Here is a 23612-nt window from a genome sequence, read left to right as displayed (position 1 = left end):
ACAAGGCTGAGGGTACATATATTCCTTGTCTCCTGTATAGACTAGTACACCAGTACACAGACAGACTGCTATCCTCTGCTCCTCACTGACATCTTGATGAAGGTCCTTTTAGGGAGTGAATACTTTTGCAAAATAAACTATTTTTCTCTCAATAAAGATGGCTCTTCAGAGGGCTAGGCAGTGAAAATTACATCTGTCTCTATTCTATGACTTTCTGGCGAATTTTGTTCATATCAGGACAAGTATGATAAAGGGTTAAACGCTGCTGAAATCCATTCACTGATGCGTCCACAGACTTTCCCACCATGAGTAATGAAGAAGTCTCCCCACACTGTACACGTAACCCCAGAGGGGGAGAACGTGGTAAACTGGGAGAAGTGTGACGTCATCATTTCCTCCACAGTCACTACGGCTGCTGCATTCCCACAACGAAGATGTCGGCCATGTATCCGTTACGTAGGTTGTTCATCCCTATCACGTAGCCCGTAACCACGTGACTTGACGACACGGAAGCCGTGTAGCTTCACGACGGTGGACAGCTAGTGAGGGGCGCAGGTAAGCAGTGCCGGGGGCCTCAGCCTGCCGCTGTGTGTGAGGCGGGTCTCCTGCTGACAGGGGGCAATGCTGAGTGATCTGCTGTCGTCTCCCTGTAGTCTATGGCCTGAGCCGCGTTACTTTTACTATCACCGATACAGAGTCATGAGGAAGAGGGTTCGGCTGTGCGGCATGGCAGGATTATCCAGTCACAGCCCTATAGTAACCTTCTAGAGGGATATGGTTTCTCAAGGGTTCCCATCTGTTATTGTGTATTCCTTGTTATAAATTCCTTTATTATGCAGAGTACTGCTGACTGATCCTTTATAATGCAGGGTACCGCTGACTGATCCTTTATAACGCAGAGTACCGCTGACTGATCCTCCGTGACGCAGAGTACCGCTGACTGATCCTCCGTGACGCAGAGTACCGCTGACTGATCCTCCGTGACGCAGGGTACCGCTGGCTGATCCTCCGTGACGCAGGGTACCGCTGGCTGATCCTCCGTGACGCAGGGTACCGCTGGCTGATCCTCCGTGACGCAGGGTACCGCTGGCTGATCCTCCGTGACGCAGAGTACCGCTGGCTGATCCTCCGTGACGCAGAGTACCGCTGGCTGATCCTCCGTGACGCAGAGTACCGCTGGCTGATCCTCCGTGACGCAGAGTACCGCTGGCTGATCCTCCGTGACGCAGAGTACCGCTGGCTGATCCTCCGTGACGCAGAGTACCGCTGGCTGATCTTTTATAATAGGGATGGTCCGAACCTGCCGAGGTTCGGGTTCGTATGAACCCGAAAGCTCGGCAGCAGATTCCCGCTTTCTGCCCGCTCCGTGGAGCGGGCGGATACAGCGGGAGTAACGCCTGGAAAACTGGGATACAGCTGTGGCTGTGGCTGTATCCCAGTTTTCCAGGCGGTCCTCCCGCTGGATCAGCCCGCTCCACGGAGCGGGCAGACAGCGGGAATCATTACCGAGGTTCGTACGAACCCGAACCGAACTCTGTTCGGACCATCCCTAGTTTATAACGCAGAGTACTGCTGACTGATCCTTTATAACGCAGAGTACTGCTGACTGATCCTCCGTGACGCAGAGTACTGCTGACTGATCCTCCGTGACGCAGAGTACTGCTGACTGATCCTCCGTGACGCAGAGTACTGCTGACTGATCCTCCGTGACGCAGAGTACTGCTGACTGATCCTCCGTGACGCAGAGTACCGCTGACTGATCCTCCGTGACGCAGAGTACCGCTGACTGATCCTTTAGAACGCAGAATACCGCTGACTGATCCTTTAGAACGCAGAGTACCGCTGACTGATCCTTTAGAACGCAGAGTACCGCTGACTGATCCTTTAGAACGCAGAGTACCGCTGACTGATCCTTTAGAACGCAGAGTACCGCTGACTGATCCTTTAGAAAGCAGAGTACCGCTGACTGATCCTTTAGAAAGCAGAGTACCGCTGACTGATCCTTTAGAACGCAGAGTACCGCTGACTGATCCTTTAGAAAGCAGAGTACCGCTGACTGATCCTTTAGAAAGCAGAGTACCGCTGACTGATCCTTTAGAAAGCAGAGTACCGCTGACTGATCCTTTAGAAAGCAGAGTACCGCTGACTGATCCTTTAGAAAGCAGAGTACCGCTGACTGATCCTTTAGAAAGCAGAGTACCGCTGACTGATCCTTTAGAAAGCAGAGTACCGCTGACTGATCCTTTAGAAAGCAGAGTACCGCTGACTGATCCTTTAGAACGCAGAGTACCGCTGACTGATCCTTTAGAAAGCAGAGTACCGCTGACTGATCCTTTAGAACGCAGAGTACCGCTGACTGATCCTTTAGAACGCAGAGTACCGCTGACTGATCCTTTAGAACGCAGAGTACCGCTGACTGATCCTTTAGAACGCAGAGTACCGCTGACTGATCCTTTAGAACGCAGAGTACCGCTGACTGATCCTTTAGAACGCAGAGTACCGCTGACTGATCCTTTAGAACGCAGAGTACCGCTGACTGATCCTTTAGAACGCAGAGTACCGCTGACTGATCCTTTAGAACGCAGAGTACCGCTGACTGATCCTTTAGAACGCAGAGTACCGCTGACTGATCCTTTAGAACGCAGAGTACCGCTGACTGATCCTTTAGAACGCAGAGTACCGCTGACTGATCCTTTAGAACGCAGAGTACCGCTGACTGATCCTTTAGAACGCAGAGTACCGCTGACTGATCCTTTAGAACGCAGAGTACCGCTGACTGATCCTTTAGAACGCAGAGTACCGCTGACTGATCCTTTAGAACGCAGAGTACCGCTGACTGATCCTTTAGAACGCAGAGTACCGCTGACTGATCCTTTAGAACGCAGAGTACCGCTGACTGATCCTTTAGAACGCAGAGTACCGCTGACTGATCCTTTAGAACGCAGAGTACCGCTGACTGATCCTTTAGAACGCAGAGTACCGCTGACTGATCCTTTAGAACGCAGAGTACCGCTGACTGATCCTTTAGAACGCAGAGTACCGCTGACTGATCCTTTAGAACGCAGAGTACCGCTGACTGATCCTTTAGAACGCAGAGTACCGCTGACTGATCCTTTAGAACGCAGAGTACCGCTGACTGATCCTTTAGAACGCAGAGTACCGCTGACTGATCCTTTAGAACGCAGAGTACCGCTGACTGATCCTTTAGAACGCAGAGTACCGCTGACTGATCCTTTAGAACGCAGAGTACCGCTGACTGATCCTTTAGAACGCAGAGTACCGCTGACTGATCCTCCGTGACGCAGAGTACCGCTGACTGATCCTCCGTGACGCAGAGTACCGCTGGCTGATCCTCCGTGACGCAGAGTACCGCTGGCTGATCCACCGTGACGCAGAGTACCGCTGGCTGATCCACCGTGACGCAGAGTACCGCTGGCTGATCCTCCGTGACGCAGAGTACCGCTGACTGGTCCTGCATTGTGTACTCCAGTAGGGTACGTTCACACTACCGAATCCATGCGGACATGTAAATCCTTTGGGCGGATGGCAGATTCTACCTGCAAATATCATTGAGTCTATGGAAGGTTCAGGACTTCAAGTGGAGACCACCTGGAGGAATCCGTTTGAAGTCTCAGTGTGGATTCCGCAGTGTGAACGTACCCTAATACTGAGTACTGCTGACTGATCCTCCATTGTATAGTCCATGATACTGAGTACTATTGACTGATCCTCCACTGTGTAGTCCATAATACTCACTACTACTGACTGATCCTCCACTGTGTAGTCCATAATACTCACTACTACTGACTAATCCTCCACTGTGTAGTCCATAATACTCACTACTACTGACTGATCCTCCATTGTGTAGTCCATGATACTGAGTACTATTGACTTATCCTCTACTACTCCCATCCTGAGTAGTGGTGACTGATCTTCCACTGTGTGCTTACTGTGGACTGATCCTCCACTGTGTAGTCCATAATACTCACTACTACTGACTGATCCTCCACTGTGTAGTCCATAATACTCACTACTACTGACTGATCCTCCACTGTGTAGTCCATAATACTCACTACTACTCACTGATCCTTCACTGTGCAGTCCATAATACTCACTGCTACTGACTGATCCTCTACTGGGTATTCCATTGCTGACTGACCCTTTACTGTGTAATGTTCACTGTACAGCTTTGTTCTTATGTAACATATGAATTATGTTAAATAAAAAAGCTTTTGCTGTTTATTGTCTAGCTAACCAGCCAATATATATCATCCAGCTAGTATTTCCTTACCAAGTTATTTATTTGGATCTGAGAATCCCTGGAATCCTTTCCTTCAGTTTGGTCATGTGACCTCCTGGAAACTACATATGCTGTTGTGCCCTCAATTGGGATCACCTTCTCAGCTACTCGAGCCTCTTGAATGGTGGAACTACTTTGAGTGTTCCACAAATTTTCCATGCCTTTTGTGTCAAAATCCACATTGTCATTGTTTTCAGTGGAAGACGGGGAACTGTACAAGGACAACATGATGTGTCTGTTGAATCATGTTGTGGCACTCTCATTGAAGTCACACACACACACACACACACACGCACAAAACCCCAGCTCAGCCACTTCACATACTAGGTATGGGCGGGTTCACACTACGGAATTCTCGTGGATAAACTCTGCGGAATTCCGCTGTCTGTCTGCGCGCACGTCCGCATGCCTTTCCGCTGGCTCCATAGACACCATTCTATGGGCCGGCGTATTCCACTATCTGCCGAAAGAAGTGACATGTCCCTTCTTTCGGCGGATAGCGGAAAACGCCGGCCCATATAATGGTGTCTATGGAGCCGGCGCAAAGGCGCATGGACAGCCGACGGAATTCCGTGGACATTATCCGTGAGAATTCCTCAGTATGAAACCACCCTTAGCCTATTTTATGTTGAGAACTTTTTGCCACACAATGTTTCCATAGCCTAACATTCACATGAATGCAAGGTACAGGGTTTGCCAGCAGATCAGTAGCCAGGGCATTACGTTGGCTCTACCAGCTTGCCTTCTTAATGTGTTTTCTAGTGTCATTTTCTCTGCAGATAAACTACACACACTCACATGGCCATCCACATGTAAAAGAAAATATGATCCATCAGACCACACCAATAACATTGTGGCTTTTGCAAAGCCAGTTGTGGGTATTAGAAAAATATTAGTATAAAGCACAGTCTAATGCTGCACCAATGTTAGATTGGCTCTACAAACTGCATGTGTGGATGCAGCCTAATAAGGACTTATCTAACTTATTTTTTTTGCTTGTCTTTTCCAGGATTAATAAGAAGCCGTCTGACCTGGCAAGATGCAGAGCACCGCAAATTATCTCTGGCTCCTCTCTGATATTCTGGGCCAAGGAGCCACTGCCAATGTGTTCCGTGGACGCAATAAGGTGGAATTTGTTAATGAAAAATACTATATATATACAATTATAAAATTAGGCATCTTTATTTTTTAAATAAAAAATATTCCAGATGTAGCTTGTTTGGTATGTTGTTATTATATAATATTATTATATTGTGGTGTTATTATTAAAAAAATATGTAAATTAAAAATAAAAAAAAATAAATAGTTTTGAGCTGTAGTTTTGAATCTGCCTGGTTCCCTGTCACTGTTTTTGGCTTCTTTCTAGTAGCTGTGACATGCTGTCCACAAAGGAACTGTTCACACAGCCAGTCGCTTTCCACAGCGGTGACCAGCCTCTGACAGTGATTGGCTGAGTAGGTAGTTCTTGAATGGTGGCAGCAGCAGGCAATTGGGAGTGCTATTTATTTTTATCACAACAAAAAACAAATATTGAAAAATTGAGCTGCAGGAATATCCCTTTAATGATATGGTCCAGTAAGGTAGCAGTACTATACACGTATAGTCCTGTATGCATCTTACCTGTCACTGGTCTCTAGGAAAGAGGACTAAATGTTCTCATCACTTCCTGCAGGCTATGTTTGTATACTGGTGTTTTTTTATCCAGTTATAAGGTATACTCACATGGCTTAAAAACCTAGATGAAGGATCCACGTCAAAATACGTTCTGAATCTTGAGAGTGATTTTGGTGTTTTTTTAAATTTGGTTTCTATTAAAGATGAGTGCAACTCGAGCATGCTTTGGCCTGTCCAAACCAGAGTGTATGGCATTGGATGCAGCTCTAAGGCTCCCTGGATAACATGGATCCAGCAATAGGCTCTATAGTTTTAAAGGGGTTATCCAGCGCTACAAAAACATGGCCACTTCCCCCCTACTGTTGTCTCCAGTTTGGGTGGGGTTTTAAAACTCAGTTCCATTGAAGTAAATGGAGCTTAAAGGGGTTATCCAGCGCTACAAAAACATGGCCACTTTTCCCCCTACTGTTGTCTCCAGTTCAGGTGCGGTTTGCAATTAAGCTCCATTTACTTCAATGGAACTGAGTTTCAAAACCCCACCCAAACTGTGTCAACAGTAGGGGGAAAGTGGCCATGTTTTTGTAGCGCTGGATAACCCCTTTAATTGCAAACTGCACCTGAACTGCAGTCTCTGGAGACAACAGTAGGGGGAAAAATGGCCATGTTTTTGTAGCGCTGGATAACCCCTTTAATTATGTTTGTTGAGATGAGATATGGTATGTTTACACACACAGATTTATGTGACAGATTTTTGAAGCCAAAGCCAGGAATGGATTTGAAAAGAGGAGAAATCTCAGTCTTTTCTTTATAACCTGCTCTCGGTTTATAGTCTGTTCCTGGATTTGGCTTCTAAGATCAGGTCAGATAAATCTCTCGCATCACGCATCAATAGGCATACCCCTTCAAATTGTCAATTCCAGGTGAGGGATGCAAGGGTTAACAAGCTGCAGGCTATTGCCACTGAGTGACCTATTGGTGTGTTTAGACAGAGAGATTTATCTGACAGATTTTTGAAGCCAAAGCCAAGAACAGACTATAAACAGAGAACCTTCCTTATTTTGCTTTAAATCTGTCAGATAAATCTTTCTGTGTAAACACAACCTAACAGACTTGTATCTAATTGATGAAAATGTCAGACATTCCCTTTTGAACAAGCGTTTTCTTGTGTTGTGTGCATTGTTTATGTCACTGTTTGGCAATTATACAGTTAATATTATGGAATAGACTTATAATAATGGCATTGAGCCATGGTTGGAGGCGATTAAATTTATTTTACTGTACTTAAATAAGTAATATATGATATGATATGAAGAGGAGTTTTGGCTCCAAATTATTAATAATCTTACAAAGATAACTCTGTACAATACCATACTTAAGAATAAACAAATGACAAGGCATTGCCATTTTCTGATATGGAATTGTATATATTGTGGAAACCCTGATGTTTAAATTAATTTTGTCGCTATGTTTTATTATAGAAAACAGGGGATCTGTATGCTGTAAAAGTGTTTAACAATCTTAGTTTCCTTCGTCCTGCGGATGTCCAAACAAGGGAATTTGAGGTGCTAAAAAAGCTCAACCACAAGAACATTGTTAAACTCTTTGCAATTGAAGAAGAGGTAATATTTGTTTGTTTGAGTCAGCTTTGAAAGGCCCTAGTTGCCTTTTTTGTCTTCATATTCACATAAATGATTTATGATGTGTACATGCCATTTGGTTTTACTTGATTATGTTTTACTGTTTTTCGGCTGATAATCTTCCTGTATAATAGAGCACAATGATCAACGATGTCAGCTGATCGTTGTAGTCGTTTGTCTTTCAACTTGTGGAAAGACAAACGACTTAAAAAGCAACGATCAGCTGCCGTCGCTTCTTGGAATAGGAGCGCTGGCAGCAGACCGCTGCTATATGTTATGGGCTGCCCAGACGATCTAGCGACCACCTGGACATCCCCCCCCCCCCCCCCCCCCCCCCGACTCTCACCCGCTGACTGCCGCTGCATGCAATAGCGGCGGCAGCAAGCAGGGAACGAGGAGCAAACGAGCACTGACAGGTTTCTGCTTTTTATTATTTTTCTCTGTAAGCACATAAAAATAGTGTTAAAAAGGTATTCCACACAGTTGTGGAACTGAGCAAAACAAAAACAGCACACTTGCTTGTCCTTATTTCTCACAACGTCTGGTGCCCACTGCTTCCTTTCTTCCTTCCTTCTTCCAGTGAGGTGTCGTCCTCTAGCAAATGCCTCCTTAGCCAGTGACTGGGCACAGAGCTGATGGGCCTTAGCCAGTCAATTGCTGAGCGAGCATTTGCAGTAGTTACAAAACATTACAGGAAGCAGGGGGCATCAGGAGCCATTCATTGCATTGGGATGTACAGAGTATTGCACATGAGTTTTTTTGTGTTTATCTTTTTTTTTTTTTTTTTATTATTATTATTATTATTATTATTATTATTATTATTTTTAAGGTACCCTGAGTCCACCAAGATACCCCTTTTAGTTAGTAATATGCTTCATTTGGTAGTATTTGGGCAACCCATTAAACATTTTCCCTTCCATACACTGCCTCATACATAAAATGGTTAACCCCAATGTTTTGTGATAAGTCCTTAAATATGGTGTATTTAGGATAGATCTGCATATGTTAGTTTAGTGGTTTTAAAACCAGCACATTTGATGATCCTTTTTTGTCACAATTAGTGCTGGAATTGTTGGACTGAAAAAAGCAACCAAAATAGTAGTTTACTCTTTGATGGCCTATGCCGTAATAGTATTGCATAGCCAGGGGTCTTCAGAGAACCTGCATTCTGATAATGTGAGCACTGTCAGATAATGTCAGTGAACCAACATGAACACTGGCAGCACCACAGCTGATATCCTACCATAACTGCCAGGATTGGATATAACTATGATTCCAGCTATTTAAAGGGGAACTGACAGCATGTATATGCATATATCAGTGCTGCCAGTTTCCCATTGCTGATCATACCAGAATTGCATACTTGCCTTCCACTCTGCTCTGTAATCTGGCAAGTTCATGAAAAATAATCTTTATCCCATGCTGACAGTGTCACAGAGTTGTGTCTGTGACACTGTCAGCACCCGGCCCGCTCTCCGGCTGATGCTGTATCTTGACAGCGGGGCCAGCCTGAAGATACAGCGATGGCCGAAGAGCAGGGCAGGCTAAGTTTGTGTGGGGCGGGCGCTGACAGTGTCACAGGTTTACCTCTGTGACACTGTCAGCCCAGAATAAAGCTTTTGATGAACTCGGCGAATCACAGAGTGGCGTGGAAGGTAAGTATGTTCTACTGTGTGAATGGCAAAGAGAAAACTGACAGCATAAATATGCATATCTCCGCGTTGCCAATTTCCCTTTAACCCATTAGATGCATGCATCTAAGCGATTTGACAGGTGAAAGGCAGCACCCTACAAACTCATGGCATGACATAATAGATTGCCTGTCAGCTTTACACTGATAGGCAATAATTCTTTGGAATACAGATTATATTGCAATGTAAAGTCATCTAGTTGGGTTTACAAAAAAGCATGCTTTATAACAGCTGTGTTATAGAAGCCCTGTAATATGTAACTTTGCTTTATGTTTTATAAATCTCTCCCACTGTTGCCTGTGATCTTTGACAAGTCCCCGTGTGAACTAGTCTGCAGTTTCCAGGTATTTATACTATGATTGAAAGGGATATAGCACATTTTACTTTGCATTTTTTCATTCCAGATGTCAAGTCGACATAAAGTGCTGGTTATGGAGTTTTGCCCGTGTGCAAGCTTGTACTCTGTACTCGAAGAACCCTCAAATGCATATGGATTACCAGAGTCAGAGTTTCTTATCGTTTCACAGGATGTTGGTATGTCACTTGTTGTCTTTAAACATTTCACATCATTTAACGTACCAGCATGGATTGATAGATTGCAGTAGTGCTAACCTTTAACTAACTGTGTTAAAAATATTCATAGAAACAGATCGTTCAGCTTTGTTGAGCTAAATGTTCACAGAAAATGGCTGACACATCCAATGAATATTCAGATGTTTTAACTGATCCTGACATATTAGGAAGTAGCATGGCACTGGATGAATGCCGTGAATTGTGCCTGTCAGGGTAAAATGGACAGACAGCTTATTAGGCTCTGTCTCTAAAGGGTCTAATGGGTGTACAGAAGTGGGAGAGCTGGGTGGCTTCATCAAATTTCCAGCTGCCATGGAAACATATTTGTCCCCAACAAAATGTATCCTCATTCTTCTTAATAGACTTGGTGCAATAAAAGTATATTTGTCTTCCATATTAGCAAGATGCATGAATTACACATATCAACCAGTTCAATGCTGACTCTTTTCCCCCATCCTAGTGGCAGGAATGAACCACCTTAGAGAAAATGGAATAATACACCGAGATATAAAACCAGGAAATATTATGCGTGTCATTGGTGAAGATGGGCAGTCAGTTTATAAATTGACTGACTTTGGCGCAGCCAGAGAATTGGAAGACGATGAGCAGTTTGTTTCTCTGTATGGCACCGAAGAATATTTGGTAATTATTGCGCATTTTCTTTGATAAATGATCCACCTTTGCACAGTGTGGCCACATTCATGCATTAAGATTTGTAAGCAAAAATTAGGAGCAGGTTCAAAATGTTGAAGGGGACACAAGCTTTGGTTCACTTGGTAGTTTGCTTTGGATCATTGTCTTGCTGGAAAGTCAGTTGATCACCTAGTTATAACTTGTCAACAGAACGCATCACATTGCTGTTTTAGGCTCGGTTCACACGTTGTAAGAGTGCGGCTGTATGTGCGGCTGTAATTGTGCGGCGGTATTTTTGATGGTTCGTGTGTATGCTGGGAAGTATAGGATATGCGGCTGCACAGTGCACACTATCTCTGAATCTACGGCCCTATCGTAAACGGACCCGTAAAAAATGAACAAGACCATTGTTTGCGGCTGAATATGCGGCCGTGGATTGACAGGCGGTCCGTACGGAGTACTTCAAAAATAGCCGGCAATGATGCCGAATGCCGATGCCTCTAATAGTTAATATATTAAATTAATCAAACACATTTTCTTTGTAATCAAGACACTTTCGTTAATCAATAATTTATTTCTAACGAATCCATCATTTTGCAATTAAATATACTGTTAAAAAAAATATATATATAAATAAATGTATATTTATCTATATATTTATTTTTTGACAGTATATTGAATTGCACAATGATGGATTCGTTAGAAATAAATTATTGACCAACGAAACTGAATTTATTTCAACGAAAATGTGTTTTCTTAATTAAATATTAATTAGTACAGGAAGCTCTATAAGCCGTTAATTCATATGCCGGCAATAGAGCATTCTGTACTAATCATCACTTTACTTTAATGAAAACATCAAATGTTTCTTCTAATTATGTTATGACAATAGCATTATTAGAAGAAACATTTAGAATTATATGTGCGCTCAGCTGATTGGCTGTTCGGCTGAGCGCACATATAATGAGCCGGTCCGCAGTACAGTGACTTCATTGTGCTGCGGACCAGCGAAGAGGACACATCGGGGTGAGTATAGAGCTCTCCCCACCCCCTCCCCGGCACTGCACCCCTCCCAGCAAGGAAGGGGGGTCACTTAACCCCTTCCTTGCTGGGATGGGTGCAGTCTGACATCAGTCTGGCCCCCAGGGGGTTAAGGGGGATGCAATACATCCTCCCTTAACCCCTTGGGGGCCAGACTGTAAGCAGTGATCTGTAAAGATGCTGCATACTGTAAGGAGCACAACACCGCTCACAATGATGGGTGTTGTGCTCCTGTTTGTGTGTTTTTTGTGTGTTTCTCCCTTTTTGTTTTTCAGATATCGGTATCCTGGGGATTACGTCGGATTCCATGGACTACGTCGATGACCAGCGTTTTTTTACTGTTTTTTTAAATAAAATGGTCAATGAGGGGTGTGGGGGTGTTTTTATTTGAATAAAAAAATTTGTAAACTTGTGTCTTGTCTTTATTTCTTTACTTTATAGACTTAGTAGTGGAAGCCGTCTAATAGACGGAATCCATTACTAAGTCGGGGCCTAGTGTTAGCCGGTATAAAATGGCTAACACTAACCCCCTATTATTACCCCAGTACCCAATGCCACCAGGGGTACTGGGAAGAGCCGGGTGCCAGTGGTCCCGGAGCGTCAAAATTGGCGCTCCTGGACCGGGCGGCAGCAGGCTGGTAAGATTTAGGCTGGGGAGGGCCTAAACCAATGGCTCTTCCCACCCTGGTGTTACCAGGCTGCTGTCGTTTGGTTTTTAACCCGGCTGGTTATAAAAATAGGGGGGACCCTATGCGTTTTTTTTTAATTATTTATTTATTTAAAAAAAAAAAAACGCATAGGGTCCCCCCTATTTTTATAACCAGCCGGGTTAAAAACCAAACGACAGCAGCCTGGTAACACCAGGGTGGGAAGAGCCATTGGTTTAGGCCCTCCCCAGCCTAAATCTTACCAGCCTGCTGCCGCCCGGTCCAGGAGCGCCAATTTTGACGCTCCGGGACCACTGGCACCCGGCTCTTCCCAGTACCCCTGGTGGCATTGGGTACTGGGGTAATAATAGGGGGTTAGTGTTAGCCATTTTATACCGGCTAACACTAGGCCCCGACTTAGTAATGGATTCCGTCTATTAGACGGCTTCCACTACTAAGTCTATAAAGTAAAGAAATAAAGACAAGACACAAGTTTACAAATTTTTTTATTCAAATAAAAACACCCCCACACCCCTCATTGACCATTTTATTTAAAAAAAACAGTAAAAAAACGCTGGTCATCGACGTAGTCCACGGAATCCGACGTAATCCCCAGGATACCGATATCTGAAAAACAAAAAGGGAGAAACACACAAAAAACACACAAACAGGAGCACAACACCCATCATTGTGAGCGGTGTTGTGCTCCTTACAGTATGCAGCATCTTTACAGATCGCTGCTTACAGTCTGGCCCCCAAGGGGTTAAGGGAGGATGTATTGCATCCCTCTTAACCCCCTGGGGGCCAGACTGATGTCAGACTGCACCCATCCCAGCAAGGAAGGGGTTAAGTGACCTTCCTTCCTTGCAGGGAGGGGTGCAGTGCCGGGGAGGGGGTGGGGAGAGCTCTATACTCACCCCGATGTGTCTTTTTCGCTGGTCCGCAGCACAATGAAGTCACTGTGCTGCGGACCGGCTTATTATATGTGCGCTCAGCCGAACAGCCAATCAGCTGAGCGCACATATAATTCTAAATGTTTCTTCTAATAATGCTATTGTGATAACATAATTAGAAGAAACATTTGATGTTTTCATTAAAGTAAAGTGATGATTAGTACAGAAAGCTCTATTGCCGCATATGAATTACCGGCTTATGGAGTTTCCTGTACTAATTAATATTTAATTAAGAAAACACATTTTCGTTTAAATAAATTCAGTTTCGTTGGTCAATAATTTAATTCTAACGAATCCATCATTGTGCAATTAAATATACTGTCAAAAAATAAATATATATATAAATATACATTTATTTATATATATATTTATTTTAACAGTATATTTAATTGCAAAATGATGGAATCGTTTACATTTAATTATTGAACAATAAAAGGGACTTTATTACAAAGAAAATGTGTTTTATTAATTCAATATATTAACCATGAGAGACATCGGCTATAGTGCAGAGGATCGCAAACCCCGGTAATAGCAATTCATGTAAACTGTTTCCCTGCTTTCCCAGATGCATCCAGAGGTGTTTGCATCACTTTCTTAACATTTTATTTGTTATTTTTAGTTGAACCAGATTTCCAAGTAAATGACCGTATGTTTTGAGCCGCATGTCTATTTTTTCCCACGGCAGTAGTTTCACCCGCACATTTACAGCCGCATAAAAAATACAGCCGCACAGTTACAGCGTGTGAACCCAGCCTTAAGGGTACGCGCACACTACGAAATCCTGACGGAAAACCTGTTGCGGATTCCGCAGCTCACAGCCGCATGCATTTCCGCCCGTGCCATAGACTCCATTCTATGCACGGGCAGATTCCATGGTCTGTCCAAAGAATGAACAGGTTCATTCTTTGGACGGACGGCGGAATCCGCCTGACCATAGAATGGAGTCTGTGGCATGGGCAGAGACGCGAGCTTGGTATTTATGGGGGTCAATGATGCCAGTTACATTATCAAAATTTCCAGTACCTGCTGCAGAAAAACATGATCAGTTACCCACCTTCCTGCATGGCTGTGGGGATGGCATTCTCTCGGTTACAAGCCTGGCCTTTTGGAAGCCAGAAATACCGATGGTCTGTATGTCCAAACAGTTTGGTTTCATCAGCCCATAGAACTGTTTCCCCAAACTCTGCCGTTTTATCTAAATTCCTCCTGGCATATTCTAGTTGACTTCTGATGTTCCTTGTGGTCAATAGTGGAGTCTGTCTTGGAGTACCAACATAAATCCTTGCTTATTCAGTGCATATCTTTGTACTAGTCTTCACAATGTCATCCTGTAGGTGATTTGCACTTACCCAGCGTTTATTCTTAGTAGTTTTGAGTTGCTAAGCTAAGGGCTCTTGATGAAATTTTGGCCTCTCTTCCACAACAGGCAGGTTCCATATAAACTAACTTATCATGCTTCCAATGGCGCCTATTGGAATGGTTACTGATTTTGAAATCTTATACCCTAGGCTCTTTAGGTGTGAAGAAATAATCTCTTCTCTCAGCTTTTGTAGAAGCTCTTTCCCATGATTACAACTGACCTTGAACACCCTTATAGAAAGAGTTTATATATGCAGTACAGCTAAAGCAAACGAAGGATAGAGTTCCTGAATGCTTACTTATGCTTTAACTACACTTTACCCCATAAAAACCATCATTCAGCTTTAAAACAACAATATTATATAGGGGTTGAATAATTGGGACATAGCTATCGTAATGTATTGTAAATATATTATAATACCTATATACTACATCATGTGAATTCTGTGTTTTGTTTTGTATATCACTGAACTCCTAAAAAATGTATCCAAAGCAGAATCTAATAGTGCGTTTACACAGAGAGATTTATCTGAGAGATTTTTGAAGCCAAAACCAGGAATGTATTTGACAAGAGGAGAAACCTCAGTCTTTCCTTTATGACTTGTTCTCTGTTTATAGTCTATCCCTGGCTTTGGCTTCAAAAATCTGTCAGATAAATCTCTTTCTAAACACGCCATTACTCTTTGCAAAAACTTTAATTGATACGTCTTAAAAATCTTTTGGCGACTTAATATTTCCTTAGAGCTGTATTTGGGCTTGTGTTTTGAGGGCCAAATTTTTTTTTTTATTATTAAATTATTTATCTGTACAATGTGTAAATAAAGCAGTATTCTGGGGAAATGTTTTAAAGGCAATTGTTCCCAGGCCGCTGTCAAAGATAAGAAAAATATAAACTTGCCTTCCTCATTCATTCACCTCCCTATGCTGAAGGAGCCTGGTTCTATTGCACAGCACTTTTGGGGGGCAGCATATGGCATTTTCAACTCTGCTGCAGTCAATCATTGGCTGAGTGGGCAATTCTATGTGCTGACCCTAGAAGTGCTGTGCAGCAGGACTGGGCTTCTGTGAGTATGCGCCACTTTTGCACCAAAGAAAATCCAGGTTTATTTTAAAAATTTTTTTATAAAGTACCGGGAAATGTTCCATTTATTCCCCCCCCCCCCCCCCCCGGGTGTTGTAGTATCAATGTATGCATCCTGAATATCTACATTCTAATTTTTTTGTTGCTAAAATAAGTTAATTTTATAGCACCCAGATATGTATGAGCGTGCCGTGCTTAGAAAAGAGCACCAGAAGAAGTATGGTGCCACTGTGGATTTGTGGAGCATTGGAGTGACATTCTACCACGCAGCAACTGGCAGCCTTCCCTTCAGACCTTTTGAGGGTCCTCGTCGTAACAAAGAAGTCATGTATGTTTGTAACTGTACTGTTGTCATAACTTTACTGTACCTTTTTAATGCCAGTATGGAAACAGATGGAATATTTTGGATCTTCTGAACCTATGCAATGTATTAATCAGCCTGTAGCACCTTTTCTATATTAGCAATTCCCTAACAGTTCATATTATAACATTCAGTTAAAAAGAGCATTGTTACTTAAAGGGAACATGTCATCAGAAATTGATGTACTGTTGAAGTCAAGTTTTTATACTAAACATTTTTTAAAGACTTTTTGGTAAGGGTTTTTTTTTTGTAAATTTCAATTTTATTAGCTATATTTTAGCATAATCCTGAAATCTTTTAGTTGTTAATCTGGCCACTAGGCCTAAAACTACGCTAAGACTTTCTGTTGTCTCTTTAATATATTGGCAGGCTGCTGTAAAGTGACCTGTACAGCATTGCAGAAAAAGCTCCTGTTCTATGTGCATGGGGCTTGCTGTAATGTAGTACTTTTCCTACTGGAGCCTCACCCAACAGACCAAGGGAAAGCCTCACCATCTGTGGTGGAAGTCCATTTAAAAGCTGAAAATAATACCAATATACCAATAAAGCAAATACAAAATAACTTAAATACAAAATGCTAAAATAGAAATAGTTGCAAACAGCGAAAAGACTGTGCACATCATTTTCACGTTTGTAAAAACTGCTGCCCAAGCTGTGCCTCACCAACATCTAGGGAACACTTCACTGGTGATGGCCGCCTTATAGTTTGAGAAGTACTGCTTCAGTATTGATAGCATGTTTACAAACTTTGAATTCCATGGTTCATTGCATATGACCTATGAAATGGTACATATCTTTCATGTAGTACAAGATACTTTTTAGAAATATTGTTTATATCATTAAAACATATGTATAATATTTGTATTACATTTTTGTCATTCCCACAGGTATAAAATTATTACTGGGAAACCATCTGGTGCAATATCAGGTGTCCAAAGAGCTGAAAATGGTCCAATAGAGTGGAGTTGGGATTTGCCCCTTAGCTGTAATTTGTCCTTGTAAGTAAATATAAATGTTGAGTGGAAAAACTGATGCAATTGTTTGTATCCATTTTTTTAACGTACACAAAAACATACTTGTGAATGTTAAAAAAGGGATGCGTTTTGATCCGTGTTTATATATACATAAACTCATAGGATAGGTGATAATTTTCTGATTGGCGGGGTGCTGACCACTGGAACCCCATCAATCACATAAATAGAGGTCAGACATTCCTGGGCTAAGGCCCCATGCACACTTCTGTGTTAGCTTACCGATCAGGAGGTCTTTCAGGAGGCTTCAGAAAAACAAAAGTATTTCTTGACCGTAGAAAACTGAAGAGAAAAAAACATATTTACCTACTGCACAGCTGCAGTGGTGCTTTCCTCTGTCTTCTCCCTCTCTTCCTGCTCTGCAAGTCCACAAGTGATGTCACTCATGCACCTAAGTGCTAAGGGGGAATGAGTGGCTTGTTGTGGCCAGAGGTCTAATGTTGCCTTCAGTCACAAAAGCGATTGACAGGGCAGGAACCAAATAGCTCCTTGCCCTATCAAACACATTGCCACATTTAACTGTTTACAGTTAAAGGACCAGGCTCAAAACCCAGAGGATTTCCAGGCAGTTTCCAGATGCTTCCAAAGGCTTTTATGGGGCAACCGTGCCAGAATTCAGGGTGAAAATAGGACAGGATCTCCTAATTTCCTGACATATTTTCCAGAACGGACACCCTTTAGAAAACATCCAGAAAGATGTCCGTGCCTAATAGAACACATGAGTCTGGAATTTTATCTGGATTTCTTCGCGTCCTTGGGGCCTAATGGAGCATCCAGGACACATGCTCAACTGTTGCTTCATTCACTTAGTATAGGGCTTCCAAAGTAAGCAGAACGCTATATTCTGTGGAATTCTCATACAGAAAATGAGGCAGCAGTCAAGCATTCAAGCTGCCTTTCCATTCCCCAAGGGCCCTCTATTACTGTAATAGGTGGGGTCCCAGTGGTCGGTACTTTTTCAAAGTTCCTGTTTGCATATTTTTTTTTTATAGTCTATAAATAATACCAAGATTTATTAAACTATGTGAGACAGAAATTGGTGTGAATTACCTATAGTAACCAGCTCAGCTTTCAGCTGTAGTAAAATGAGAGCTGAGCTGTCATTGGTTGCTATTGGCATTTTACACCAGCTTCTGTATTAAATACTTTAGTAAATCTGGGCCATTGAGTCTTAGTGGAACCGTTGATGACCTCAGTCATGACACTGTGACTTGCACACTGAAAATATTACATTTAGTTGAATATGAAAATAGGGTTTTTTTTGTCTACATTCTAAATTTGTGCACAGAAAAGGATATGGGCATAGTTCAAAATTCATGATATCTTTTAATTTACTTAATTTAAAATTTTAGTGCACATAAACAGTAAAATCCATAAAAAGATAGTAACAATTAAAAAATTATAACCGATAATACCATGTAAAAAATTATAATATTTAGCCGAGCAGTGTGGGTCCAAAGTACTAAGGTGCTGAAACACTCCTCTCTAAGCAACCTATTCATGTAAACACAACATGAATCACATGCAGAAATACTACAGGTCACTTGTAAACATTGACTGTAACGGACACTCACTACTTTTACTACTGCACTGGCTGGAGCTGTCCCTACGTACATTTCGCCGTACCAGGCTTCCCTGATAGGGACAGCTGGTGCAGTAGTAAGACGGGTGAGTATCCGTTACAGTCAATGTTAACGAGTGACCTGTAGTACTTCTGCATGTGACACATAGTGGAATAGTGTTTACATGAATAGGTTGCTTGCAGAGGAGTGTTTCAGCACCTTAGTGCTTTGGACCCACACTGCTCGGCTAGATATTATAATTTTTTTTACATGGTATTGATTATCGGCTAGGGCTGGGCGATATTGGCCTAAATCAATATCGCGGTTTATCGCACATGTAGCCGCGGTAACGATAATTCAACGATAATTATGACACGCCCCTTTTAGCAAACCACACCCACTTGCCATGCCAAACTGGCGATATTTTGATTAGAAAAAGTAAAAAAGAACTGAACAGCAACCCATGGTTAGTCTATTATCATTATTACTATTTGTCATTATTAGGGGTCTCAGCAGAGACCTGGATGTGTATATACAGGTATACAGCCTCTACAGGATGTGTATACACAGGGGGTCATATAGGAATACATGTGTATAACTATATGGGGGGTGTATACGTGTATATGACTATATGGGGGGGATGGATTGGGGTGCATTACGACACAGGAGGTACATAGGTATAGAAGTGTATGACTATATGGGGGTGGATCGGGGTGTATGACTATACAGGGGGCACATAGGGATAGGGGTGTATGACTATACAGGGGGCACATAGGGGGAGGGGCAGATAGGAGTGTATGACTATACAGGGGGCACATAGGGATAGGGGTGTATGACTATACAGGGGGCGGGGCAGATAGGGGTGTATGACTATACAGGGGAGGGTGGACAGGGGTGTATGACTATACGGGGGGATAGGGGTGTATGACTATACAGGGGAGGGTGGACAGGGGTGTATGACTATACGGGGGGATAGGGGTGTATGACTATACGGGGGGGGGGGTAGGGGGTACTACTATACAGGGACGGCGGACGGGGGTGTATGACTATACAGAGGGGATAGGGGTGTATGACTATACAGGGGGAGATAGGGGTGTATGACTATATGGGGGGTAGGGGTGTATGACTATATGGGGGGTAGGGGTGTATGACTATATGGGGGGTAGGGGTGTATGACTATACAGGGGGGGGATAGGGGTGTATGACTATACGGGGGGTAGGGGTGTATGACTATACGGGGGGGTAGGGGTGTATGACTATACGGGTGGTAGGGGTGTATGACTATACAGGGGGGTAGGGGTGTACTACTATACAGGGACGGCGGACGGGGGTGTATGACTATACAGGGGGGGGATAAGGGTTTATGACTATACAGGGTGGGATAGGGGTGTATGACTATACAGGGGGGATATGGGTGTATGACTATACAGGGGGATAGGGGTGTATGACTATACAGGGGGATAGGGGTGTATGACTATACAGGGGGGGAATGGGGTGTATGACTTTACAGGGGGGGACAGGGGGTGTATGACTATACGGGGGGCACATAGGGATAGGGGTGTATGACTGTACGGGGGGGGCGGACAGCGGTGTATGACTGTACTGGTGGGGGGGCGGACAGCGGTGTATGACTGTACGGGGGGGGTGGACAGCGGTGTATGACTGTACTGGTGGGGGGGGCGGACAGCGGTGTATGACTGTACTGGTGGGGGGGGCGGACAGCGGTGTATGACTGTACGGGGGGGGCGGACAGCGGTGTATGACTGTACTGGTGGGGGGGGCGGACAGCGGTGTATGACTGTACGGGGGGGGGGCGGACAGCGGTGTATGACTGTACGGGGGGGGGGGGGCGGACAGCGGTGTATGACTGTACAGGGGGGGGCGTACATGGGTGTATGACTGCAGTCCCCTCAGTAACAGTACAGGACTGTAACATAGGAGGAATGGATGTGCTGCAGCAGGCAGGATACTACACACTGCAATAACTTATCCTGCCCGCTGCAGCCCATTATTCCTCCTATCCTGTACTGTTACTGAGGGGATGAGATGACAGGTCAGCTGCTCCCAAGTGCTGCTCCTCCACCTTCAGCTCTGACACGGCCGCGTCCCTGCACACACAGGACAACGTGTGTAGCGCTCGCCGGCCGGGTGGGGGTGGGGCGCTCGGACAGGACTGGTCCGGGAGGGGGGACCAGCACAGTCCCGTCCGAGTGCCCCCCCCCCCCCCCCCCCCCCCCCGGCCGGCGAGCGCTACACACGTTGTCCTGTGTGTGCAGGGAGGCGGCCGTGTCAGCGCTGGAGGAGCAGCAGCACGTGAGGGCGGCTGTCCTGTACTCCCCTCAGTGAGCAGGGACGCCGGACCGGACAGGTGGTGGGCGCATGGACGGTGCGGCAGGACGGGGCCTCAGAGAGGGCGGACAGGTGCGCGCACGGGGGGGCGGGGGGAAGGTCGCTTGAACCAGACGGGGGCGGGGCGGGCGATACCGGCGTCCCTGCACATGACGTGCAGCGCTCGTGCCGGGCCGCTTGTGTGTGTGTGTGTGTGTGCGCGCGTGGGGCTCTGAAAGGACGGGCGCGGGGACATAAAAATACAAAAATACCGCAATTACCGTCCTGGCTAAGTTGAAGTCGGTTAACCGACGCCAGTGACGGTATCGGTATTTTTGCGGTATACCGCCCAGCCCTATTATCGGCTACTATTTTTTTATTGTTATCTTTTTATGAATTTTACTGTTTATGTGCACTAAAACTTTAAATTATGTGAATAAAAAGATATCATGAATTTTGAATTATGCCAATATCCTTTTTTGTGTACTTATTTGTATTGATGGGTTGTTCTTTTTAGGATAGAGTGACACCTGGTGGGGAGGTGGTTCATTACAATCCCCTTTGTATACTTGTGTGCCTATTATTGTTCTTCCATCCCAAACCTTTTCTGTAAAAACATTCAAAATTTCTATAAAACAAATAGTTGCTACTTTACTAATACCACTGTCTTATGTTTTGTATTAGTAAACCACAAAATAAGTTGATCATAAAATTCAATTCTTTTCAGTCAGTTATATTGTGTCATGTGGTTATACCATAAATGCATAGTATTGGAATCCTCCTTTATATATTTTACGTAGTGTTTATGGGTAACTTTTTATATGTGCATTATAAATTATATGTATCTTTCCTGTTGTCTTTTCAGTGGCCTACAATCACTTTTTACCCCAGTATTGGCAAATATTCTGGAAGCTGATCAGGAGAAGTGTTGGGGTTTTGACCAGTTCTTTGCTGTAACTAATGATATTTTCCACCGAATTGTGATCCATGTCTTTTCTCTTCAGCAAATGACTCTCCACAAGATTTACATTCATGCATATAATATGTAAGTTTATAAAACAATTTAAAGATCTTTAAATGTTACTTAATATGTTTGTAGTACGGTATTTAAATGTATGGTACTAAAGATGATAATCTGAGGCTAGGAGGACACACAAGTTTTTACAGGTAAAAGAAGAAACTTGTTATTTTAGTTCAAGTTTTGCTTGACACACTAGGTGGGATCTGCAGATATTGTGTTGGAAAGTTTTTCTAGGAATAGGTGTAGTTTTTAATCTCAACCAGAGATAATTTTTTATGATTTATTTCAGGCCTGCAGAATTTCATGACTTGGTGTACAAACAAACAAAAATCCCATCTCAGAACCAGGAGCTGCTCTATGAAGGCAGAAGACTAGTTTTAGAGCCTGGCAGACAAGCACAGCATTTCCCTGCTACTACAGAAGAAAATCCCATCTTTGTAGTAACAAGGGAGATGATGACAGTCATTGGTTTGCGATATGAGGAAAGTAAGTACAGATATTAAAGTTCTATAAAATATAGACTGCAGTAACATGTAACAGTACAAACTAGATCACCTAGTTGCCTAAACAGATGACCTCAGGGGCGGATAAAGTTTACCATGGGCCCCCGGCTGTTCACCAAGCTTGGGCCCCCAAACCCACAGTAACTATGGTGGCACTCGCTATAGTCTTTTTCCTCCATAATGCAGCCTGTAAAGGACCTGTGATGACATCATTGTCACATGATAAGGTCCTTCAGTATGTTCTCTAATATTACTGCATTGTCTCCTGGCTGCAGCTTTGCCCTGATTTGTTCAAAATTGCGGTAAAAAGCAGCGATTTTTATGCAAATCATGGCAGAGCTGTAGCCTGGAGATAATACACCACTGAAAATATAATTTTTTTTGGTTGGCCATGGGCCCCCAGGAGCTCAGGGTCCCGGGCTACCGCCCTGAAACGGACCTATTGTAATCCGCTACTTTATGACCTAGCTGAATTATCAGTTCAGGTAATGAAGCAGTTTTGTGAGCTAAAGGTTAACTTTGTTTTATAGTTTCTTGTTGCTTGGCTCTGTTTCTGCTTACAGAAAAATGTACAATTTGTTATTTTATCCTTGATGTGTGACTTCCAAACTTAGGGTGGCCATACATTTTCCCATAACTGTTGGCAGAACAATAATTCAGATAATATTTATTTCTCCTCGCCTTCTTGGCACGCCCAAATGTTTGTGTTCTCTATGGGGAACTGTAAGCCATAGCCAGGCAGCTCTGGTGCCAGCCTATCCCTCTAAGGGTACAAACACACACACCATATACGCAGCAGATACGCAGCAGATCTGCAGCAGATTTGATGCTGTGTTCAGTTATTTAGATCCAATCTGCTGCGTATCGCAGCAGAAAATACGCTGCGATACGGTGTGTGTGAAGCTACCCTAAGGGTCCTATTCCACTGGCCAAGGAGGGCCCAATTAACGATGTAAAGGAGCGGCGATCTGCTAGATCGCCGCTCTTTTACTGGGCCTAATCCACGGCCCGATGATCGTTGAGCGAGGGCTGCAAGGACATCGTTACCGTGAGTCAGTGGTGAGTCCAGAGGCTGCCATGCACTTTAGATAACTTTTAAGGTGGTATTAGACAGGCCAATATGCTGAATAAGCAAGCGCCAATCAGCTAGATCGGTGCTTGGTTACAATTAAACCAATTATTAGAATGCTTTATTATCCTGCGGCAGGGGCTGCAAGGACATAGTTAATGCTGTCTGTGCAGCCTTTTATGTAGAAAATAATAAATATTTATACTTA

At 43.7% G+C, this 23612-nt stretch overlaps 1 protein-coding gene across 1 annotated transcript in view; it reads left to right on the top strand.

Moving 5' to 3' along the window:
* Positions 1 to 432: 432 nt before the first annotated feature.
* Positions 433 to 23612, top strand: part of TBK1 (TANK binding kinase 1) — a 43316-nt gene continuing 20136 nt past the window's right edge. Inside the window, exons 1-9 of the mRNA XM_069974670.1 lie at positions 433 to 555; positions 5310 to 5426; positions 7393 to 7533; positions 9647 to 9776; positions 10276 to 10457; positions 15697 to 15857; positions 16778 to 16888; positions 21677 to 21856; positions 22122 to 22318. Of these exons, the coding sequence (XP_069830771.1) occupies positions 5340 to 5426; positions 7393 to 7533; positions 9647 to 9776; positions 10276 to 10457; positions 15697 to 15857; positions 16778 to 16888; positions 21677 to 21856; positions 22122 to 22318 (1189 nt within the window). The 5' untranslated portion in view covers positions 433 to 555; positions 5310 to 5339. The remainder of the gene's footprint in view (positions 556 to 5309; positions 5427 to 7392; positions 7534 to 9646; positions 9777 to 10275; positions 10458 to 15696; positions 15858 to 16777; positions 16889 to 21676; positions 21857 to 22121; positions 22319 to 23612) is intronic.

The sequence above is a fragment of the Dendropsophus ebraccatus genome, chromosome 1 (assembly GCF_027789765.1).
Source record: "Dendropsophus ebraccatus isolate aDenEbr1 chromosome 1, aDenEbr1.pat, whole genome shotgun sequence".
Classification (NCBI taxonomy): domain Eukaryota; kingdom Metazoa; phylum Chordata; class Amphibia; order Anura; family Hylidae; genus Dendropsophus; species Dendropsophus ebraccatus.
Note: the sequence above shows the minus strand (reverse complement) of the source record. Positions and strands in the feature narration are given on the sequence as shown.